The sequence below is a fragment of the Lissotriton vulgaris genome, chromosome 7 (genome assembly GCF_964263255.1).
Source record: "Lissotriton vulgaris chromosome 7, aLisVul1.2, whole genome shotgun sequence".
NCBI classification, from domain to species: domain Eukaryota; kingdom Metazoa; phylum Chordata; class Amphibia; order Caudata; family Salamandridae; genus Lissotriton; species Lissotriton vulgaris.
In genome coordinates this window covers 1,485,498,937-1,485,519,354 of record NC_141695.1, presented here as the reverse complement: position 1 = coordinate 1,485,519,354, position 20,418 = coordinate 1,485,498,937, and the positions used below count along the sequence as shown (strand labels likewise).

Sequence of the window (20,418 nt, the reverse complement as noted above, 5' to 3'; positions counted from 1 at the left end):
AGTTTGACAGAATCAGTAACATTAAGATGTGTGCCAGTAATACTTAATTGGACATTAGGATACTAACTTGATTTGGTGTTAGCCACATTTAAAACATGCCAACTTTATTATTTTCACATACAGTTTTGCATGCAACTCAGAACAACGTTGAACTGTTAGATTAGCAATGGTGAATTTTTCACATCCTCAATTGCATCTTTCCCTGTAGGCTACCTACTCCTTCATGAGATGAGCTTGGGTATCATTTTCACATTGAGACTAGCCATCACCTGCTTTCATTGCTAATCCTGTCATCCTTTTTTCTTTTGATTTCAGAGAATGGTTCTTTCTTTTGTCACATGAAGTGCTGAACCCAATGTACTGCCTGTTTGAATATGCAGGAAAGGACAACTATTGCCTACAGATCAACCCTGCGTCTTACATCAACCCTGACCACCTTAAATATTTCCGCTTCATTGGCCGGTTTATAGCGATGGTGAGTTTCAATAGTTTATCTAAACACCTGTTCCTCTCAAATCTTTTGCCAAGCGTTTTGTGGTTAGCGTTAGCAGGCTCCTAATTTTTCCAAATGTTTGTCCCGTCTGTCTTTAGTGATTCTCTTTCTGAATAAGCGTTCTGGTTGTTAAATGTTTGTTAATTTGATACACAGTTGAATTATTTAATCTTATCATATATCCAAAAATGTAACTGTCATAATCTATGGGGTAAGTTTATCCAAAATGTAAATGATCCTAAGCTTTAAAATATACGGGTATAAATGTTGCACCATATAAAAGTCATGGGTTGGGTGCTATTGATGTGGCGGGTGGCTGGCACATGGGCAAATGGAGAGGGTTGTCACTGTGTTAGCCACTGCAGGTATTTTTATTAAAATACCCTTAAAAGATATTCTGCGTTAAATGATTTATATGGTTTCAAAGTATATAAAATATTCAGAAAAGGAACGTTTTGGTAAATAAGAATGGTCTTTTTCAAAACTAAGCGAGTAAAAAAACTAAAAAACTGACCGTGTCTCATAATAACAAACCAGTTTCAGATGAGCATGTATATCTTCCCTTGCAGATTTCTCTGGTATTCCAGCTGTCCTTGAAGAACAGTACATTTGATGGGTGGGAATCCTTAATTTAATCAAAACCACTCATTTCTATAGCACTGCTTCTTCCGTTTTAGTTTTGATCTCTTTGCCATTAAAGGGGGGAGAAACCATGTAAATCCCTCTTGGCCCAACCCCAACTTCTAGAATATGTTTCACCCACAATAGGAACACAAGCTTCTGTCACTTATAGTGACTCATTGAGAAACAAAGAATGTGATGGGTGGTATACTTGCATTAATCAGAACCACTAGGGTACCTTTACTTAGTGTAGCATTCCAATCTGTTATTTCTTTGCTCACTGTCACCTTACTTATATAAGCAGACCTCCTTGCTAAGAAACTAAGTAAGACTGAAACATATCTGGGTTTGCTTGTGTTCCCATATATGCAGCGTAGCAGGTTGACGGATCTGGCCATTTTGGTGTGTTGCGAAGACTGCTTTGCACAGGATTATTACTCTTATTCTGTAATGACCGAGAAAAAAAACAATCCAGTGGAAAGGTGTTGGGTCTACATGCCAGTGGTTTAGATTAATTCAAAGTTGACCTTGTTTTTCACAAGCAAAACAATTACCTCCTTCTGCGTTGATGCATAGATTATTTTCAATTTCTTCCAAGCCACTTTATAACTGTACACACAAGAACACAAATGCATTAATCCAAAGGAGTCTCTAATGGTTCAACTTCCTGTCCTTCTGAGCCTCACAAAATCTTCTGCAGTGGTGTGCAAGAAGTAATTTTTGGGATTGTTTTGAAGCCTTGTTTCTGTATGACCATGAATCTGGTGATGCTTGACTACAGTATAAGTTTTTTTAAAAAGTAAATCTGGAAAACTAATACATCTGCAGGAGAAAAAAAAAACTGCCACTGAAGAGTGCTGATCCGTGTTGAAGGAATGCAGGTGTGTGTTTGTGAGCGCATGCAGGATTTTAATCGGAATGGAAAAGAAGGGGGAGGCAACCATTTACAACTGTGTGATTAATTGTTTAGGAGGACAGGCCAGTAGCCAATCTGTTGTGTTAAAACAAAGTATATTTCTGAAGGTTTGTTTCAGTTGGAATATGGTTAGTTACATGCCAGGGACGGATGTGGATATGAAAGGTTCTGTGTGTATACACAGTAGTCTTTCATACCTGTTCATTGTAACAGGGAACTTGGACTCTGTTTCCATTAAATGTTTGGTCTCTGCTGAGAAGGTAAACCAGTGTCAGCACTTTTCCCAATATTGGATCTTTCATAGATTCACATGCTTGAATCATCCTGTCGTAATGGGAGTCACACAGTATACTTATAAAAGCAATAGTTAATATTACTATAGGCTGCAATCCAATGAACAGTCACTGTAATAGCCTTAATACTTTCTTTTGTAAAAAAGAATCAACCTTAAGTAGCAACCAATCAGGTGACAGCACCCTGTAGAACACTCCCAAGAGAGGCTAGGTTTCTCAGATTTTCTACCGCACGTCGTGTGACGGGAAGCCTGCCTGAGCTCTGCTCAGTTTCTTCAATTTACCAGATATCTTCTTAAAATGTCGGATTCTTCACGGAAAGGTCTCTTCAGGTCGTGTGGAACATGATGTAAGAAGAGACTGCATTCTGAGGACCCCCATAAGAACTGTATCTGCTGTCTCTACCCTCTGCATAAAGTAAAGGACTCCAAGATTCGTAGAACATTCTCAACCAAAACCCTTAAAGATAGAGAGGGTAGGTTGTTCATTTTGCTTCAGAGACTGAAAAATAAGTCTGATGTCGTCTCTGAGGAGGAGAAGAGCTTTACATCAGAGGCCTCTCAGGAAACATCTAAAAGGAGAGAGAGATCCCATAAATCTTCTGAGGGTTCTAAATAAAAAAAAAAAACTTCAAAAAAGTCTCGTCGGGAAGCTGCAGGTACCTCACAAAAAGGGAAGTATTAATTTCCTACTGAGGAGAAAAGCCATCTGACATCTAAGTATGAAAAAACCTCTTCAGAACCATCCATGAAGATGACAATCTCTAAAAAGCCTATATCGTCGACAACACTATTTTCTGTGTCCCGTCAATACAAAAACCACCATTGGAACATGTATCTCCTGCATTGTCGTAGAAGATCTCATCTTCGAAAACTGCTTCGTCGAAGACCGATTCAGCTGCCCCGTCAACTTTTCCTGCAACGACCAAGGTACCATCTCCGCTGACAACTTCCTTGTCGATGATGACTTCACGGATGACGACGACAAATTCCTTGTCGACATCGAAATCCTTGTCAATGATGTTTGTTCTGCCGACGACCACCTCTTCTTCATCTACGACCGCGTCGACTACTACCGTTTCTGCATCATCGACGATAATACGGCGATTTTATCCTCTTCTCCTAACTTGTCCTCTTCAACCACACAGACGCCGTCGACGAAGCCGATGACGCTGTATCCTACGCCTGGCCAAAAATGACCTTCGAAGTCGCAACTACGGTCTTTATACCAGTCGACGACACCGCCGACTAGTCATTTTTACCAGAATCTTTCAGTGGTTTCACCTTTCCCACTTACAATATTTTTGGAGGAATCTGATGATGATGAAATGTTTGGTCCTGCTCACAGTCCCTCTCAGCTTCACATCAAGTATCAGGACGATGATGAGGACGACTATGAAAGTTACTATCAACAGGAATTTCATGCTCCACAAGCAAAAAGGAAATACATAGAGCTTGTTGGTGAGCCATGGTCCACCTTCCTGTGATATTAGTACAAGAATTGCAAGACATGCATGACTATCGTACTTGTGGGGGGCGTGGCCTGATGCTGATGTAGAAGGAAGCAAACCTCGGAGCTCCTCTGTTGCCTCCCTCCGTTGTAATTGATCCTGCTATATTAAAGGGGCCCCTAAATGCCCATCCTGAATGGGAACATCTGGTGCACTGGTGGGAGCTTCCTTGACGGCGTAGGTGACTGGATTGCGCAACAAGGAACGATTCTTTGTCCCGACTGTGCACTGGCCGCGGCGACCTAAGATGGCGTCCGTGAACTAGCAGAGTGATCGCCGCGAACTACAACGCCCTGGGTATTGCGGACCGCACCTGAGGAGCGGCGGAGGTCCTGAGCCTGCCCCTGGGACAGAGGCTGGTGGCAGATCTGGCGTGAGAGCGGATTACGGGGAGAGAGGAGAGCCGCGACCTGGCGCTGCATCCTGACCCCAAAATGGAGGCTCTGAATTAGAGAGGAAGAGCGGGCTGGCTTTGAGCGCGGTAGGAGAGTCCTGAGTCCTAGGGGGCGGCGGAACGACCCCGGTGCCACCGCCGACGTGCAACGTTAGACTACTGCGGGTGACCGGCAGGTTTTCCCTGCCTGCTTTCACCCGGTGTGACACGAGACAAAACGGCAGCTGTGACCAGCGGTGAACACTCCAGACTCATGAACCACAGATCGGAGGCCGCGTGAAGCCTGGAACTCACCTGAGGGACCACCAAGCGATGAGGCTGAGGGGCAGTGAGTTGCCGCTTGGAAGTTGATGCCTGACTTCAAGATGGCAGAGCGGGAGACCCTGGCTGTGCTGAGGTGGGGATGTTCACTGCAGAGATGATTCCCCTGCAAAGGATATAATTCCAATTGCCCTAACATGCTACACATAATGGCCTATACTCTAGGAAGCTACTATATAGCTGAGGAATCGGAGTGGACTAGGGGGACCCAATAGTTGGGATTACCGGGGACCGGGCGTACAGGAAATCTGCGGCCTGCCAGAGAGAGGAGCTCACGCGGGGCTAGGGGCTCGACCAGACTATCCTAAACCCTCAGAGGAAACGCAGTGAGACCAGGTGGGGCAGACGGCGGACTGCAGCACTGTGGCCCTGCGCTCAGGAACACCCTGCGCTGTCCTGTTGAGCAGTGCCCAGAGGACCTATATATACAGGTCTGCAATAAGAAATACCACATGGCCATTTAGTAGCCATTACATGGCCCGCAACCCGTCGCCAGCAGAGCCTGAATTTTGGAACTTAGAGGGAAAATGGTGCCCCGACTGAGATGAGTAGCGGATCACGACACTGTTCTACTGAACCTGGAGGCACTGTAGGGAAGGCCTACCCGGTGATGGGCGTGTGGTGTATATCCCCTAGAAGCACGTGAGTACTACGCTGACTGGGCTGGTCATAGCACGCACCTCCTAAGCAAATGTGAGACACTGGGCCCGGACCCTGCTGACGGGGGGCATTAGTGCTAACTCTACTTTGCTGCCAGTTTGTTAGACCTCTGTTTGGGGCTGATCCATGCTCCAGACTGGTTTACCCCCATACTCCTGAGACCCTTGAGGTGCCTACCAAGAGCCCCTACAGATTGGCAGTGCCTGCCCCATACACTGGGTATGTCTTTGTCGACCATTAAATGGGGGAAACCGACTGAAAAGGCTCACGAGGACTGGAGGCCTGACGACATTGCAATCACTGGTGTGTGTCCACATAACACTGACCCTGGGAATTTGGGAATGGCGGAAATTACTCAAGCAGTTCACTACTCTCGCCAACGAATTGCCTGATGGGACGGGTGTCCAGGAAAAAGGGGTATGAGGTGCTGTGGATGGACAAACAGGAGCAGCACACTGACGACGAAAGTGCATTTGGAGGACGTGGGGAGAGACCACACAGAGACCCCACCCTGGTCAACATCTTGCAGGCCATTACCTCCTCGTGGGAGGCGAAAATGGACGCCATTGGGACGGATCTCATCGTATTGAAAGAAGAACACCGCAAACTTAAAGAAAGAGTGGTGACCAATGAAACTGCCATGAAGAACGTGCCGGACATGGTCGCCACCCTACAAGATACCCTGAAAGAAGTGGTAAACGGGGTCCAAGTGCTATAAATGATATGAAGAGGAAATGACCAAAATCCAGGCAAGTAGCGTAAAGTACGCTGAACGGGAACAAGAGGGAACTGTGATTTAGGAAACGAAGTCGGGAAGTCTCTGACTGTGAAGAGTTTCGTGCGCAGTTACCCAAGATCTCCCTGATAACCAGAAATGAGCCGGGAGTCAAAACAATGGAATTCCACTGAGCACAAGAGTTTCATGTAACCCAAAAAGGATTTAGACTTACCTGCGAGTAGCAGCAGCAAGGATGGAACGGGACTCGTCCGACCAGCACCTGCGGAGAAGAGCCAACGCGCCGCAGGGTCTTCAACAGGAAACTCAGTGCGAAGCACTGAAGAGCCTGTGTGAGAGTTAAATATGTTTTGCCAGGCTGATGAGTCATGTAGACTGCTAAGTCATGGAGGTTGCTGAGTCACGGAGGCTTGCTGAGTCACGGAGGCTTGCTGAGTTGAGCTCTGGAGGCCTGGGAAACAAAGATAAGGAAAATATCACCACATACCGGAGCAGAGAATTAAAGAAATATAAGTCCACTTTTCTTCCTCAGGGAACAGGGGAAGTAAAAGAGGGGACGAGCCGAGGGTGAGAGGCATGTGTTGAGAACCTGCAAGGAGCCCCCACCCGACAGGGAGTCTTTCTAGGTAGGATGTAAGGATGTCACCCTGAATAGTTCCCCCACTACTGCTGGAGTGCGGAAGGTGGTGGGCATTCTGATGGATCCTGGCAATTCACAATTGGTACTTATGTCTTTGCCGCCCTGGGCATATAATGTGAAAGTGCTTAATTGTTCATCCTCAAGAATTAGAAAATCTCAACAACATTCCAAAATTTAAATCTAGAAATAAAGATTTAAATAATTAAATAAATATATGAATTAATTAAATAGATATAAATAAAACATGTACAATATAGTTTTCTGCATTGGATTTGTCATTGAAACCTTCATTATTATAGGGACTTATTTGAATTTTAGATCACTCTATAGTGCATTTCCCAAAGATAAATTTTTTTGTTTTTGTAGGTGAAAATATTACACGTCTCCCGGCTGTGTCCCAGCCTAACACCCCAGGTTTGGAACTTTTGCTCAGTAATCACGCATTACTAGCAAAATAAAGTGCAAGTTCAACAATAAGTTATTCGGTTGTGGACCAGCTCAAATAATCGAATGTCTCACATCTGATAATGTGCAAGGATTGAACAACTTTTATAAAGTGCAAGCGCTTTCACAACCTTAAACTACGGGTTCATTATCCAGCTCGGGTCATCATCTCTCTCGGCTCTGTAAAGTGCGAGTGCAGCATAAATTTCTTAAAGGGCAAGTGCAACACGTAATTACCAGGTTATCTACCTACATAAGCAAAGTTGCTCAAGCCTAATGATTTAGGTGAATAACCTTTATGAAGTGCTAGTGCTTACAGTTTCTTCTTCACCTCTATCTATGACCCAGGGATAATTATCTCCTTCCAAAATGGTCTTCTTGGGTGTACTAATACAAGTGCCATAAATCCAATATATTATATGGGTATTCAGGTCTTCACTGCACAATCTCCAATCCTATGAGTCGTTTACCCAATTGCTCGCACATCCAATTTCAGATAATGTACATGTTACCAGGTTCTTACATATACCTAAAGTATCTGATGACATCTACTGATGCACACTGCTTTTACTCCAATCCTCCCTTTTCCTATGTCATCCCTGTAATTGCACTCAAAACTTATTAAAAATATATATATATATATAAAATATATAGACATCCTTTACACAATTGCACTTGAATTCCTCTTATGTTCTACATTGATTCCCAAAATATATGTGTTCACAAAGTCATTGTGTTTTCATCTGACCTGTACTTCACTACTAATATTAAAAACTCTGAAAGTGGATACCTTTAGATCCTTAAATGAACATGTAGATCCTCTTCTGAATTCAAACCTGACGGGATTTTGGTATTAAACAACAGTATATATCTAGATTCTAGTTGTCGAAATTTTAACTCACAATTGATTCCCCTTCTCATTATTGCTACTTGGTCATTGCAAAATATTTGAGATCCTTCACATTTCCCTTATGCACTACGTTGATATGCCTGGCAACAGGATAGGTTTTGTCGTTGTTTTTGACTGCTCCTAAGTGCTGTAATATCCGTACATGCACCATTTGAATGGTGCTGCCCACATACATTTTGGGGCATGTGCATTGCAAAATGTATACCACAAATTCACTTTTACAGTTTAAAATGTTTCTAATCTTCCATGGGCTCTTAATTAGAGGCGATGTTACTTGCCTTTCATTACGAGCTATCTTACAGGCCTTAGATTTTAAGCGTTTATGGAAGCCAGGGCTTGCTTTCAACCATCCCTCTGTACTTCCAATTTCTGGACTGCTGTTCACCAGTTCCTGCCTCATTGACCTCGCTTTCTTGAAGGTGATTAATGGTCTGCGTGGAATCACAGTACTCAAAATAGAGTCTCTTTTTACTAGATATCAGTGCCTACTCAAACATTCTCTCACCCTGGTATGGTAGGCACTGTATCGAGCTATCATCCTTATCTCCTTATTGGTTTTCCTGTTGTCGGCTATGTTTGATTCATTTTGTCAGAGCAGCACATCCCTCTCATTCCCATTCACTTTGTTTAATGCCTGATCAAATACTTGGGTGTTATTGCCTCTCTGGGTAAATCTCTTGGTAGGGCTATTCTGGGCTTGCGTCAAGGCTGACACCTCACTAAAATTACTTTTCATTCTTAGGTGCTCAGCCTAGGGAATGCTATTTTTCAATTACTGGGGGTGAAATCTTTGGGCGTGCAGGATGGAATTGCCAGCCGTAGGCTTCCTAAAGGTAAGAGTGTGTAGCGTGTTGTCTTTTACATACACTTCTAAGTCCAGGAAGGAGACTTGTGACCTGCTGATCGTGTCTGTGAATCTTAGGTTTAGTGAGTTGTTCAGTTCCAAAAGAAAATGTTCAGCTGATTCCTTCGTCCCTTCTTAGACTAGAAAGAGATCATCAATGAATCTCCTCCATACAATTACATTCTCTTTCAATTCCATAGCATGTTTGACTCTGAGCACCTGCTCCTCCCACCAGCCCATATGCAAATTTGCATAGCTGGGGGCGAAGCAGGTGGCCTTGGCCGTCCCTCGCATCTGTTTGAATGTTTCACTACTAAACATGAAGAAATTATTCTCCAAACAGAGTCTACCCATCTCTACCAGGATCCCTGAATGTTGATACAGTGTAATGGGTCGTGTATTGAGGTAGTGTCTCATGGCTTGCAGCCCATCATCGTGTACTATACTCGTGTACAACGATGACATGTCAAGCGTGATTAGGAGAAAGGACTCCTTCCACACCAAATTCTCAATTTTCCTAAAAAAATCCCTTGTATATTGTTTATACGCTGGTAGTTCTCTGACAAACTCCTGCAAAAAAATGGTCCAGGTATCTTGAGGTTGGTTCGAGTAAGCTTTTTATGGCAGTGATTATGGGCCTGCCAGGTGAAACCTCTTTATTTTAATGTACCTTAGGAGTAAGGTACATAATTGGTGTCACAGGGTTGTCTAGTTTTAAAAACAAATATTCACCCTGAGATCTCATACCCAAACCCCTCCATCTTGCAAGATCTTTGATATTTATTTTTCAGCTCTAGGAGGTTACTTTGTGGCACCTTCGGTACCATCTAATGTCCCTTAATTGGGACTTTGCTTCATTATACATGTGGAAGGGCCAAAGTACCACATTACCTCCTTTGTCCGAGTGTGTGTGTGTGTGTGTATGTATACGTATGTGTATATATATATATATACGTATGTGTATATATATATATATATACACGTATATGTATATACGTATATGTGTATATATTAGCTCATCCCCACTCCACCACGACGCGTTTCGGTGCCCGAAGCACCTTGATCACATGACACCGTCTTGGTGCGGACGTGCTCAATTTAAAGTGCTCACAACCAATAATTACTTGCCAAATGACAATGAAAATAGAAAACATACTGTTATTATTGCCTAACTGCCTAAATGCAGTTACATTCTATTGTCTTTAGTTAACCATTAATGGTTGAAAGGATCTCAGGAACTGCGGTGAGATGTTTAGCAAACCAGATTATGATATACATTCGGTACAAATAAATACATGAATATAAATATGAATATAACTATAAATACATACATCTATTAGACTAAATTCATCTATATACACCTAAAGTAGCAGATATCGGAAAAAACACTGTGCAAATATTACAATCTACATATTATACAAATACTTCAAATAAATATCTGTTAAATGTAAAAATTTGGTTAAATATACAAATTTGTATCAAAATATAAATATATAATCGCACTGAGAAATGATAACCTTCTTTCATAGCTTTTCCTATATTGTACTCTAGATGGTGTGAGCCATCTAGTGTTGCTTACTCTCATCGCAGTTCATAACTGACCCTGAGTTACTGTAGTTGTACCCCAATGGGCTGTAAACATTACAATATACATCCAACGGACATGTGTGCAAATTCGGCAAATAAATAATGGTTAAAAACAGTTACGTGCAACCCTGTGTGACTACATATGTGAATGTGATTTGGTTAAACATTGTGAATGAGGCAGCTACCATGTTAGTATATATACACCCACTTGTTTGCATATTATGTTTCATAGGTAAGTGTGGCAATCTTCCCCCGCAATCAGCTCATTGGGATTCTTAGTATCGAGTAGAATGATGTGTCATGTTTCTAATCTACGCAGTAACAGATCCCGGTCTCCTCCTCTTCTCTGGGGTGGTACCGTGTCTATAACAAAGTACCCCAAATCTGACACTTTTTTGTCATGTGCCTCAACAAAGTGTCTGGCCACCGGGTACGCAGAGTCACCGTTGGTAATGGCCCTAAGGTGCTGGAGTATACGTTTATACACCTGTGGCCTCGTGCTACCTACATAACGGAGGCAACAGGGACACTCCAGCACGTACAGTGCGTACTCGGTGCGGCACGTCAGTTTGTACTTGATGGTGGTAGGTATGCTGTTAAATGGCGTAGAATACTCTGTTCTGCTTACTCCATTCTTGCAAGCTTTGCAAGATGAGCAACGCAGGAATCCTTTACTTGTGTCTAGCCACACGTCCTTAGTCCTCATCTCTGGGCTGCTTGATACCAGGCAATTGCCTAGTGTTCTTGCGCGTTTGTAGGCTATCTTAGGTGCCCCAACGATCTCTCTGCCTAACACTGGATCACTCGTAATCAGTGACCAGTTGCGCTTGACAATATTTCTTATGGTACGATGTTGGTTGCTAAAAGTGAAAATCAATCGAGTTTCGCTTTCAGTTTTGCGGGTATCTGCCTTCTTAGTATTCCCTGTTACTGGCTGTGGGATGACTGAGTCCATAGGTGTTATCGATAGAAGGGATGTCCTATCGTGTGCATTGGCTCGGTTCATGGCTCTCTTTATAACCTCGCTGTTGTAACCCCTCTGTCTGAATCTGTTACTGCATTGTAATTGAGCTGCTTTACAGTCTACTTCCGTGCTACAGATCCGTCTTATGCGTAGCATTTCACCGTAAGGTATGCTCCTTATAAGATGAGCAGGATGATGGCTACCTGAATGGAGAACACTATTACCAGCTATTGATTTCCTGTACAGCTTGGTTTCCAGCCTACCGTCTCTCACAAAAACCTCTACATCCAAGAAGCATATAGATGTGTCACTTATCTGGCTGGTAAACTGTAGGTTCAACCCATTGTCATTTAATTAGTCAATAAAATCTGCCGCCTCTTGTGCAGAGCCATCCCAAATTACAAACAGGTCATCTATGTACCTTAACCACTTGACTATTTTAGTAGACATGGTGTTTGCAAACTTGAGCGAGAGGACCTGCTCCTCCCAGTAGCCCATATGCAAACAGGCATAACTGGGAGAGAAGCAGGCCCCCATCGCGACTCTGATTTTCTGAAAGTACTGTTTTCCAAACATAAAGAAATTGTTCTCCAGTCATAAACTGATCATATCAATAGCCATACGGGTATGCTCTCTTAACCCCTCAGGTCTGGAGCTTAAGAAATGTATATATATTCACACACACACATATAAATATATATATTATGGGTATCTATATATGTACGTAAAGTATGGACAATATCTTTTTAGGCCTTATTTGAGCATTATTTGTGGCAGATTCATATCTGTATAATTGCTATCTTTCTGTCTCTACGGGTGCTATGCGTTGTAGACTCTTGTAGTGGCCACTTTATCTAATGATGCTTTCCTCCGGGATACATTTTGATTTGCATCAGTCCTTGAACTTGGTTTGTTCTTTCTGACTTTATGATGAATAGGTTTATTCATCTGGATGTCATTGTGGAAGTGTTCTCAAATCTCTCTATTCTGGATTCCTTGGGACAGGTGCCTTAAAAAACCTACTTACTGTGGTAGGAATTGAAGTTTACATGGCATTCATTATTGCCCCTGGCTTTTCTTGTCCATAGGCTCATTTCACCTGGTTGAGGTCATGTACAACTGTCCCACTGTTATCTGGTGTCTTCTGACACAGAGTTATGCCGCTGCCCTTGGGGCATGGTTTTTCTTTCCGTGTATGTAGGGTGGTTCTTCATCTCATTGCCTGTGGCTGTTGCCACAGCCCATAGGCTCACTACGCCTTTTGGGAGTCTTGTACTGTTGTCATGCTGTTGACTGTGGTCTTTTGACACAGTATATTTTTGCTACCCTTGGGACATGGTTGTTCTGTGCCTGTAAGGTTGTTTTTACTTACATTGTCTCTGGTCTTTGAGACCCTTTTTGTAAGGAGTCCAGTGCACCTGTTCATCGAAATCCTATGCACGTCTGGTCTTTTGTTAAGCTTTGACCGGCTGGTTCTCACTGAGAACTTTTGTAGGATTAGTTTGCAGACCCTTTTCGAGGTGGGTATAGCTATGGTATTTAATTCAAATGTCAAGGAATCTGTGGTTAGATGTCTCCATCATATGAGCAAGTTACTTACCTTCGGTAAAGCATTATCTGGTAGAGACGTAGTCTAGATGCAGATTCCTTAATGCCCTACCATTCTCCCCGCTCTACGAACGACCTGTAGTGTAAGGGTTGTACCTTTTTTTAGCACTGGTTTTATACACCAGTGATCACTGTTTCACATAGTTGTGTGATTCAGCGAACCATTTGGTCGTACCTTATAGATCCTGATTTTGTATTACTATACCATTAATTTCCATTTTCTTGTTTCAAAGATACATTGTTCTTTTTGGCACACTGTTTCCACAGCCAGTTTCTATAGTGGTTCCACGTTCTGGCGCGGAAGGTTTCACAGAAGAAATGGACATCTGCGCACCAGAGGGGACCTATATAACCTCACTGACATCACAACCGGAGTCAACTTCATTAGAGAGTTGTAAGGCGCCGGCACACAGAGATACTGCTGAAAAATTTCCGGATCCAGTCTGACACCTGGGGAGAATTCAAAAGTTAAGGAGTCTGTGACTAGACTGTCTTTATCGAATAATGAATTACCAAAAGCAAGTAACTTGTTCATCTGTACTAGAACTGGGGGAGCGCCCATCCTAGAGAGTGCCTACTATAGCTTTGTTTTCAGGACCAAATTAAAAGGGCCCATAAACCAATGAGAGCAAGTTACTGGTTTCCCTGGCTTATATCCATGCCCTCCTATTAGTCAAAAGAAAGTCTGGTCCACGGTACCTGCCCTAGGTTTAAGTCCAGCTTAAAAAATGGCTCAAAGCCTCGTTCTCAGAGATGGCAGCTGTCAACTTGTCAAGAACTTGTTTGCAAAAGATTTTTTTGCCTAGCACATTGTGACATCCCTGCGAATTGTCTCTGGTCCATCCACAAATTTGTAAATAAAGCACTTGCTGCTATGTCGTAATAAAAAGTACTTTTATATGATAGCCAAACTGAAGGCTCAAAGCGAAAAATATCAGCTGGAATCTTGTCTGACTGGAGCCTTCCCCGATCTTTGAGCACAGATAGCACTAAAAGTATCAAACCGAGAAGCTGATGGGACAGGTACTGTTGGGGATCACGTCTGGGTTCTTGAATGGTAGCACAAGGCAGTAGAGACGGCCTTAAGGTGAGGACCCAATCAATTGGTTGAATGTAGAGTTCGGTTCTCATGACTTTATTACAACGGTCATGAGTTGCTATTTCCCAAAATGCTTTTGTCTTTTGGTTTGGCTGCTTCTTAACCACTTGGATGCTAGGCGTTTTCCCGCTGGGTGCTGAATTACTCTGCTTCCCACTCTTCATGACGAGCTCAGCTCGTCATCAGCACACGACCCCCGTGGGTGATGACGAGCTGAGCTCGTCATCAGCATCGAAGGGGTTAAAGAACCTCCCAGATTCCAGTTTCCCTTGCCGGTTTCACTGGTCAAAGGATATTTTTTTCGACCTGGGTTTCATACATACTATATTTATCACCTTACTTAATAGCAGAAAAAAGATCAGGCTTAGCAGCCCTAGGATCTGAATGAAACCACTCCAGTGATTTAGGTGCTCCTTTTTTCGGTTTAAGGTGCTTCAAAAAAGAACACTTGCCAATTAGCAAATAACATGTGAATTTCTAATATTGCAAAGTCTTGATCATTACAAAAAAAAGAGACCAGTGAAAGATTATCGATTCCATGTATCTATTTAGTAGCAATTGGACGGCAACTAATGTCGGCCCATTTTACAATCCTTCGGTCTGTAATAGAGCAAATGCACATGGGCTTACTATACCCACTAAATAATTATTCAGTGCCATTTAGGTAACGGACCAGTGGGTTGTGATAACTCTTGTGCCTATGCGTCACGGTCATATCGACCATTTTGCACCGTAACTGCAGATCGAGAAAGATATAGTAAGTATTACTTATATATAAGTTCCTCCTGATGAATGTTTGGGCGGCATTACTTTCTGAAGAGGATCAGCCACTAATAGACCATGAAAAATGTGACCATCACTAATTGCAGGGTGGATCTGCTCTGATATTTCTTATAGGGTACAGCTAGTTTGGGGATACCCCAGTACTCATCCTCTTCTAGCTCTAAGGATAGACCAGACGGTTCAAATGTAGTGGCAAGCTCACCCATAATAATAATATATAAATGTGCCTCCACCTCCTCCCTCCCCGGGCCCCCCCAGATACCCCTAGCTCTTATCCGGGAAGTAAGGCGACATACATGGTAGATAATCGCTGAGATGTGAAATAAACTGCTCCGAGTGCACACAAAGGGTGAGTAAACATAGCACATACCTTCACTTGAGACACTTGTCAGCTCCAGGTCCTGTGGAATGAGTTAAAGAGATGTATTGCAACATGAAAAGCTTATTGCAGGCGCCAAATGTGAAGTGGTTCTTGCTTTTGTTATAATGTGACAAAACTCAATAAAGAAATAATTTTTTAAAATGGAAATGTTTCTATGTGCAACGTGTTGAGATAACCCACCAGCTCCGGTGGTAGTTTCTATGCTATGTGAGTTCATAGGGATACATGCAACAAAGAAAGAGTACGCAGTTCCTCTGTGAAATATTATTCACAAAAACGCCACCAAGATAGGTATATATGGTGAAGTATGTCAAACAGGGGTCTTAAAATAATGGAGGAGGGGGAATTCCTCCTTTCGGAACTAGGGCTCTCACACACCCAGCAAGCTAGGTGTCATGCTTCATCATTTGAGCCTCAAGGCGATTCTTCAGGACCGTGCAAAAAGACAATTAGTGAAAATAGAGCGATCTACATGAAGGCGTGGTAAGTGTAATTTTCTACTTGCCACTGTTAATAGCCTAGGGGGGATCCTCCTAGGTGATGTGGACCACGTAAAATACTGTATATTCATGCCTCATCCGGTACAGCGGTACTCGAGACACTCACAGTAATGTCCCTGTTCCAAATAGGAACCGATCGTACGACCTACCCCAGCCGTTGCTCCTCAAATTACACTTACCATGCCTTCATGTAGATGGCTCTATTTTCACTAATTGTCTTTTATGCGCGGTCCTGAAGAATCGCCAATGATCTTATATAGACAATCACAAGGCGAGAAACATGTCGACCATTAAGGAGTAGAGTAGGTGTTCTGTTACCTAGTTCATAGAACACACTACCCCTCCTTTTATAGTTTACTTAGGATAGGTAACCAATAGAATAAAGTTGTTCAAAGGAACCGTTAACCTATTTTATTAATAACACTTTACATACATCTACATCTAACTAGGCCCTCTCACCCCCACTGCACCCTTATGGCAAGGAACAAAAGATCTCCGATAAAGAGCCCCTTTAAGGGTGACCATTGGGCATTGCAGCGCCGGCCCAACGAGGAGCAGGCTCAAATGGTGAAGCATGACACCTAGCTTGCTGGGTGTGTGAGAGCCCTAGTTCCGAAAGGAGAAATTCCCCCATCTCCTTTATTTTAAGACCCCTGTTTGACATACTCCACCATATATACCTATCTTGGTGGTGTTTTTGTGAATAATATTTCACAGAGGAACTGCGTACTCTTTCTTTGTTGCATGACGTTTAGGGCAGGTACGCTGGACCTAGCTAAAAGCCCAAAAACTATTCCCTCCCTTTTGATATAAACTCATAGGGATACAAACATAACCAATCCAGGTAAGACCCCAGGCCCTTTATTTGTAATGTTGGTCTCTGCGAGAACATTCTCCTATGGTGGAATGTGATAACACAATAAGGATGAGTTAGCATTGGCCCTACAGTTACCATTTTCCTTCAAAGGGAGTCAATGGATTACATTTGTGACCAGCCCCTTATTTGTTCTATTTAACAGTAATACCTTCAATGACTCTTTAAGGTTGGAATCAGGTCGTTTTGTAAACTTGAATTATTTTAGGGCCCCATTTTAAACGGAATCTCGGCTTGCAGGAGAAGATTGGACTTCAGGTCGGATATAATTAATCCTGCCGAAATATTCTCATTAGCTTGAGTAATCTGTATAAACTCACATCGTACATTGGGATTTGTATAACGTTTGCCATAAACAACATCTGTAAATACAATAGAGTAGAAGTGTTGGACATTTCGGATCCAATCGACTAACTTATCTTTTAAAGATACCTGGTTTTCGTAAACAACCTGGCGCAATTTGGGGACACTTGTCATGTAAACATTGTTCTCTTTTGGTAAACTGCAACTGGAGTAGACTTAAAAGTCAGTAAAAACATGGTCTACTCTGTGGTTTACTATGTCAGTTAAAAGGAGCAAAGGCCTGAGGGGCAATATCGGCTGCCCCTGCTTTCATCTCAGTAACAACTAATAAGGGACTAAAGGTTAATGGTCGGTTTCCCATGGTTTGTGGATATGTACTAAACTGTAATCATTGTGGTCTCATGGTGTGCCTCCCATGTCCTGTCCCAGTTGGTGGCCCCTTTGTAGGGCCTACCCTGCTCATATTGCCTCTCTGGCTATTTATATTGCTTTTAATGTGAGGCAGGAGAGATCTAAGAAACCTTTCTATGCTAAGGTTGACAAGAAGTGTAATTGGGGTTTCCTGGGGAGGCCTGTGTGGATGTTTAGGCATAAGATCGAGTAGCATAGATAAGACTTGCCTTAAATAAAAAAAAACTCACTTCTCAGGTGTCTAATCAAATCACCAACCACTGATAAGATCTGAGGTAGGTGTCCCTGGGCTAGTTCCCCAGCAGATCCCCTTGGAGTTATATCACTATTCAAATTATGCCCCATCATATCTGTATCCTTGCCCTCCTTACACTGGAAGCTGAAAACCTTTAGTGCACAGAATATTTGGGATTAAGAGGTTGTAGTCACCAGTTAAATGTCCGCCAAATGACAATAAACTAGAGTTTCACGTTACAGAAGTATGCCAGATTGATTTTATGGGCCTTACTTTTTTTCTCAAATTTCTTGACCAGTTTTTTCCCTTTTGTAGTACTCACTTCCCTCAGGCCATTGTCGTTTAGCATCGTTTCTACTTACGTTAGGTTATTGGTTCCCTTAATCGTACAGCTTTTCGCAGCATGCTTTCCTTTTTTTATCGTAAGCTCTACAGGCAATCAAATGCTTTACTCTTGTGTGCACCATAGGAATCAAGTTACAATAAAAAACTAGCAGGAAAAAAGCTCAGGGGGAAATGAAAAGAATTCAAAACTACTGACTTCAGAGTAATCAAGGAAGACTCTACAATGATCCTAAGGTATGCCTGATACATTAACATGAGAGGAACCATTCAATCTCCTGTTTGGAGGGCATGCACCTCCTTAGAGAGATCCTCCATTTTCAAGTGATGAAAAACTAGCCATTCAAACACATGCAGGCTTATTTTGGGTAATAAATTGCTCATTGAATGCCCAGCTGCCAATCAAGATTTACGATCATATACTAAAACACATTGAATAAGGTTATCAGCCACTCACTGCATGTTTAAAAAGTCAGTGCTGATAGGTGTGATCTCATCAGAAGCATATTGAGCAGAAAATTCACTATAAGATGGCAATTATGATACTCTGTATTATGTTTGTAGAATGAAGTAGTACTGCATGTTTAGTGTAGCAGATATTGATAAAAACCCAGCTCTGGTATCACTTAGTTTCAATATAGAGGGGGGAATTAACTTGCAACACATATCTTCCATTTCATCACAGAACACTAAATTCCATGACCACAATTTTCAAGATTGTGGTGGCCCACAAGTCAAGGGAGTGCAAACCCACTTGTGGCTTTACCCACATTTCTGAAAGCTTTTCAACTGGTGTTGGGCCTTTGCATTCATTTGCACTCGTTCTTGCTGCATTCATATTAACCAATTCTCAATATCAAGTAGGTGTGGGCTACGCAAAGCTCAGCGAAACAGAAAACAATCTCTGCGAGCACGCGCAGTATTCCACGAATACACGGAATTGCTTGTTCCGCCCATTCACAATTCTTTTTTCCTGTTCCCGAATGCTATTTTCATGCTGGGGGAAATATCTTGCGAACACGCATTTTGAAAGCGCAAACAAGCAAAAAATTCTGCGCAGCCGCAGATGTTTTGGTAATTCTGCGTTCTCCGTGGAGTGCAAAATTCCCCAAATTCCACAAGCGGAACAGAATTGAACGCCCCGGCCTGATATAAAGTAACCTCTGAGAATAGCCATACTAAGTGCCGAAAAGCAGAAAGAAGTCAACAACAGCACACACTTAGGTTGGGCGTGTGTGTGACCTTGAGTAAAAAAAAGGCTTGAATATGTTTGTTACTATAGATTGTGCTTATGGAAATAAGTTTGGTGACATCAATAACATCTTTCATCGTACTTAAATGTGTGACATATTTGCTCTGTGTCCTGTACGTGTATGTGAAAAACACAATTTTCAGGATCTTACACAGATTCCAGATGAATGCATAAAGCGAAGGTACGATTTTATGATGAATTGCAAAAGAGTATATAGCCGGAGTTGGGAAGCTCAAGAATATTTTTGAGGTGAAAGAAAAATGGTATTGACATTGAAGAGCCACCGCCCATATACTTTAGTTGGTCAAGCCAGATAAATGTACTTGCTGGAAAACTTTTTGTTAAACATTGACTACCCATTGGTAGTGGTATCTGTCTACAGCTTCCCTCAGATGTACCAGTAGTCCTAGTATATTTCAAATCAGCAGTAAAAGTGAGAGGTTTCTAAAAACCAATCTTTAACTGTTTTACACTAGTGTTGTGCTATGTCGCTGACATTATGCAATTCCAATGCAAAGGCAATGGTGTCTGCTGAATTAGGGCATGGTTGAAAGAGTCCCAGCTCCATTTACTGCTGTGATAGTAATATTCTCACCAAGTTGCTCCCATACAGTCTCCTAAACAACTGCAGTTAAATTCCATGTTGTGTTTTGATCTATTAAGTGTAATGAAAAAGTTGGATGGAGCAAAGGGCCACATGCATCAAAGTCAGGATTTGCGAATCCTAAATAGCGAATTTTAAGAAATCGCTATTTAGGATTCGCATATCCCTATGCATAAAGGAATCGCAAAAAATATTTGTGATTCCTACAAATTCCTTAATTGCGTCCCGCAAATTGCGAATCACAATTAAGGAATTGCTTCCCATTCATTCCTATGAGCCTAAAGGCCCATAGGAATGAATGGGAATTGCTTGCGCAATTTGCGAGTACCAAATAGGTACTCGCAAATTGCGCATGCAATTTCAAGGGTTCCAAAAGGACACCCTGTTGCACCCCTGAAATTGAGATGTTACCACATGTTGCACACATACATGCCCCAAGGACATGTGTGTTTGTAACATGAAACTTTGAAAAATGCACTTTAGTGCATGTTTCAAAGGTTTTGCAAATTACCATCAAGTTCAAATTGATGGTAATTTGCGATCCCGAATTGCAAATTCGCAAGTTGGAATTGCATCATGCATTGCATTTAGGGAATCTCGATTTGCGATTCCCTAAATGCAATGCGTAATCGCAAATTTTGCGATTAATTAAATTGCAAATTTGCATTTGGGTTGATAAATTCCAAATGCAA

The 20,418-nt window shown here is 42.3% G+C and overlaps 1 protein-coding gene across 4 annotated transcripts in view; it reads left to right on the top strand.

The window, feature by feature from the left end:
• The window catches only part of ITCH (itchy E3 ubiquitin protein ligase), a 1,274,207-nt gene that overhangs the window by 883,818 nt on the left and 369,971 nt on the right, over window positions 1-20,418 (top strand). For all 4 annotated transcript variants that reach the window (XM_086932290.1, XM_086932292.1, XM_086932291.1 and 1 more), the window contains one exon: window positions 316-475. In XM_086932290.1, coding sequence (XP_086788416.1) covers window positions 316-475 — 160 coding nt within the window. The remainder of the gene's footprint in view (window positions 1-315; window positions 476-20,418) is intronic.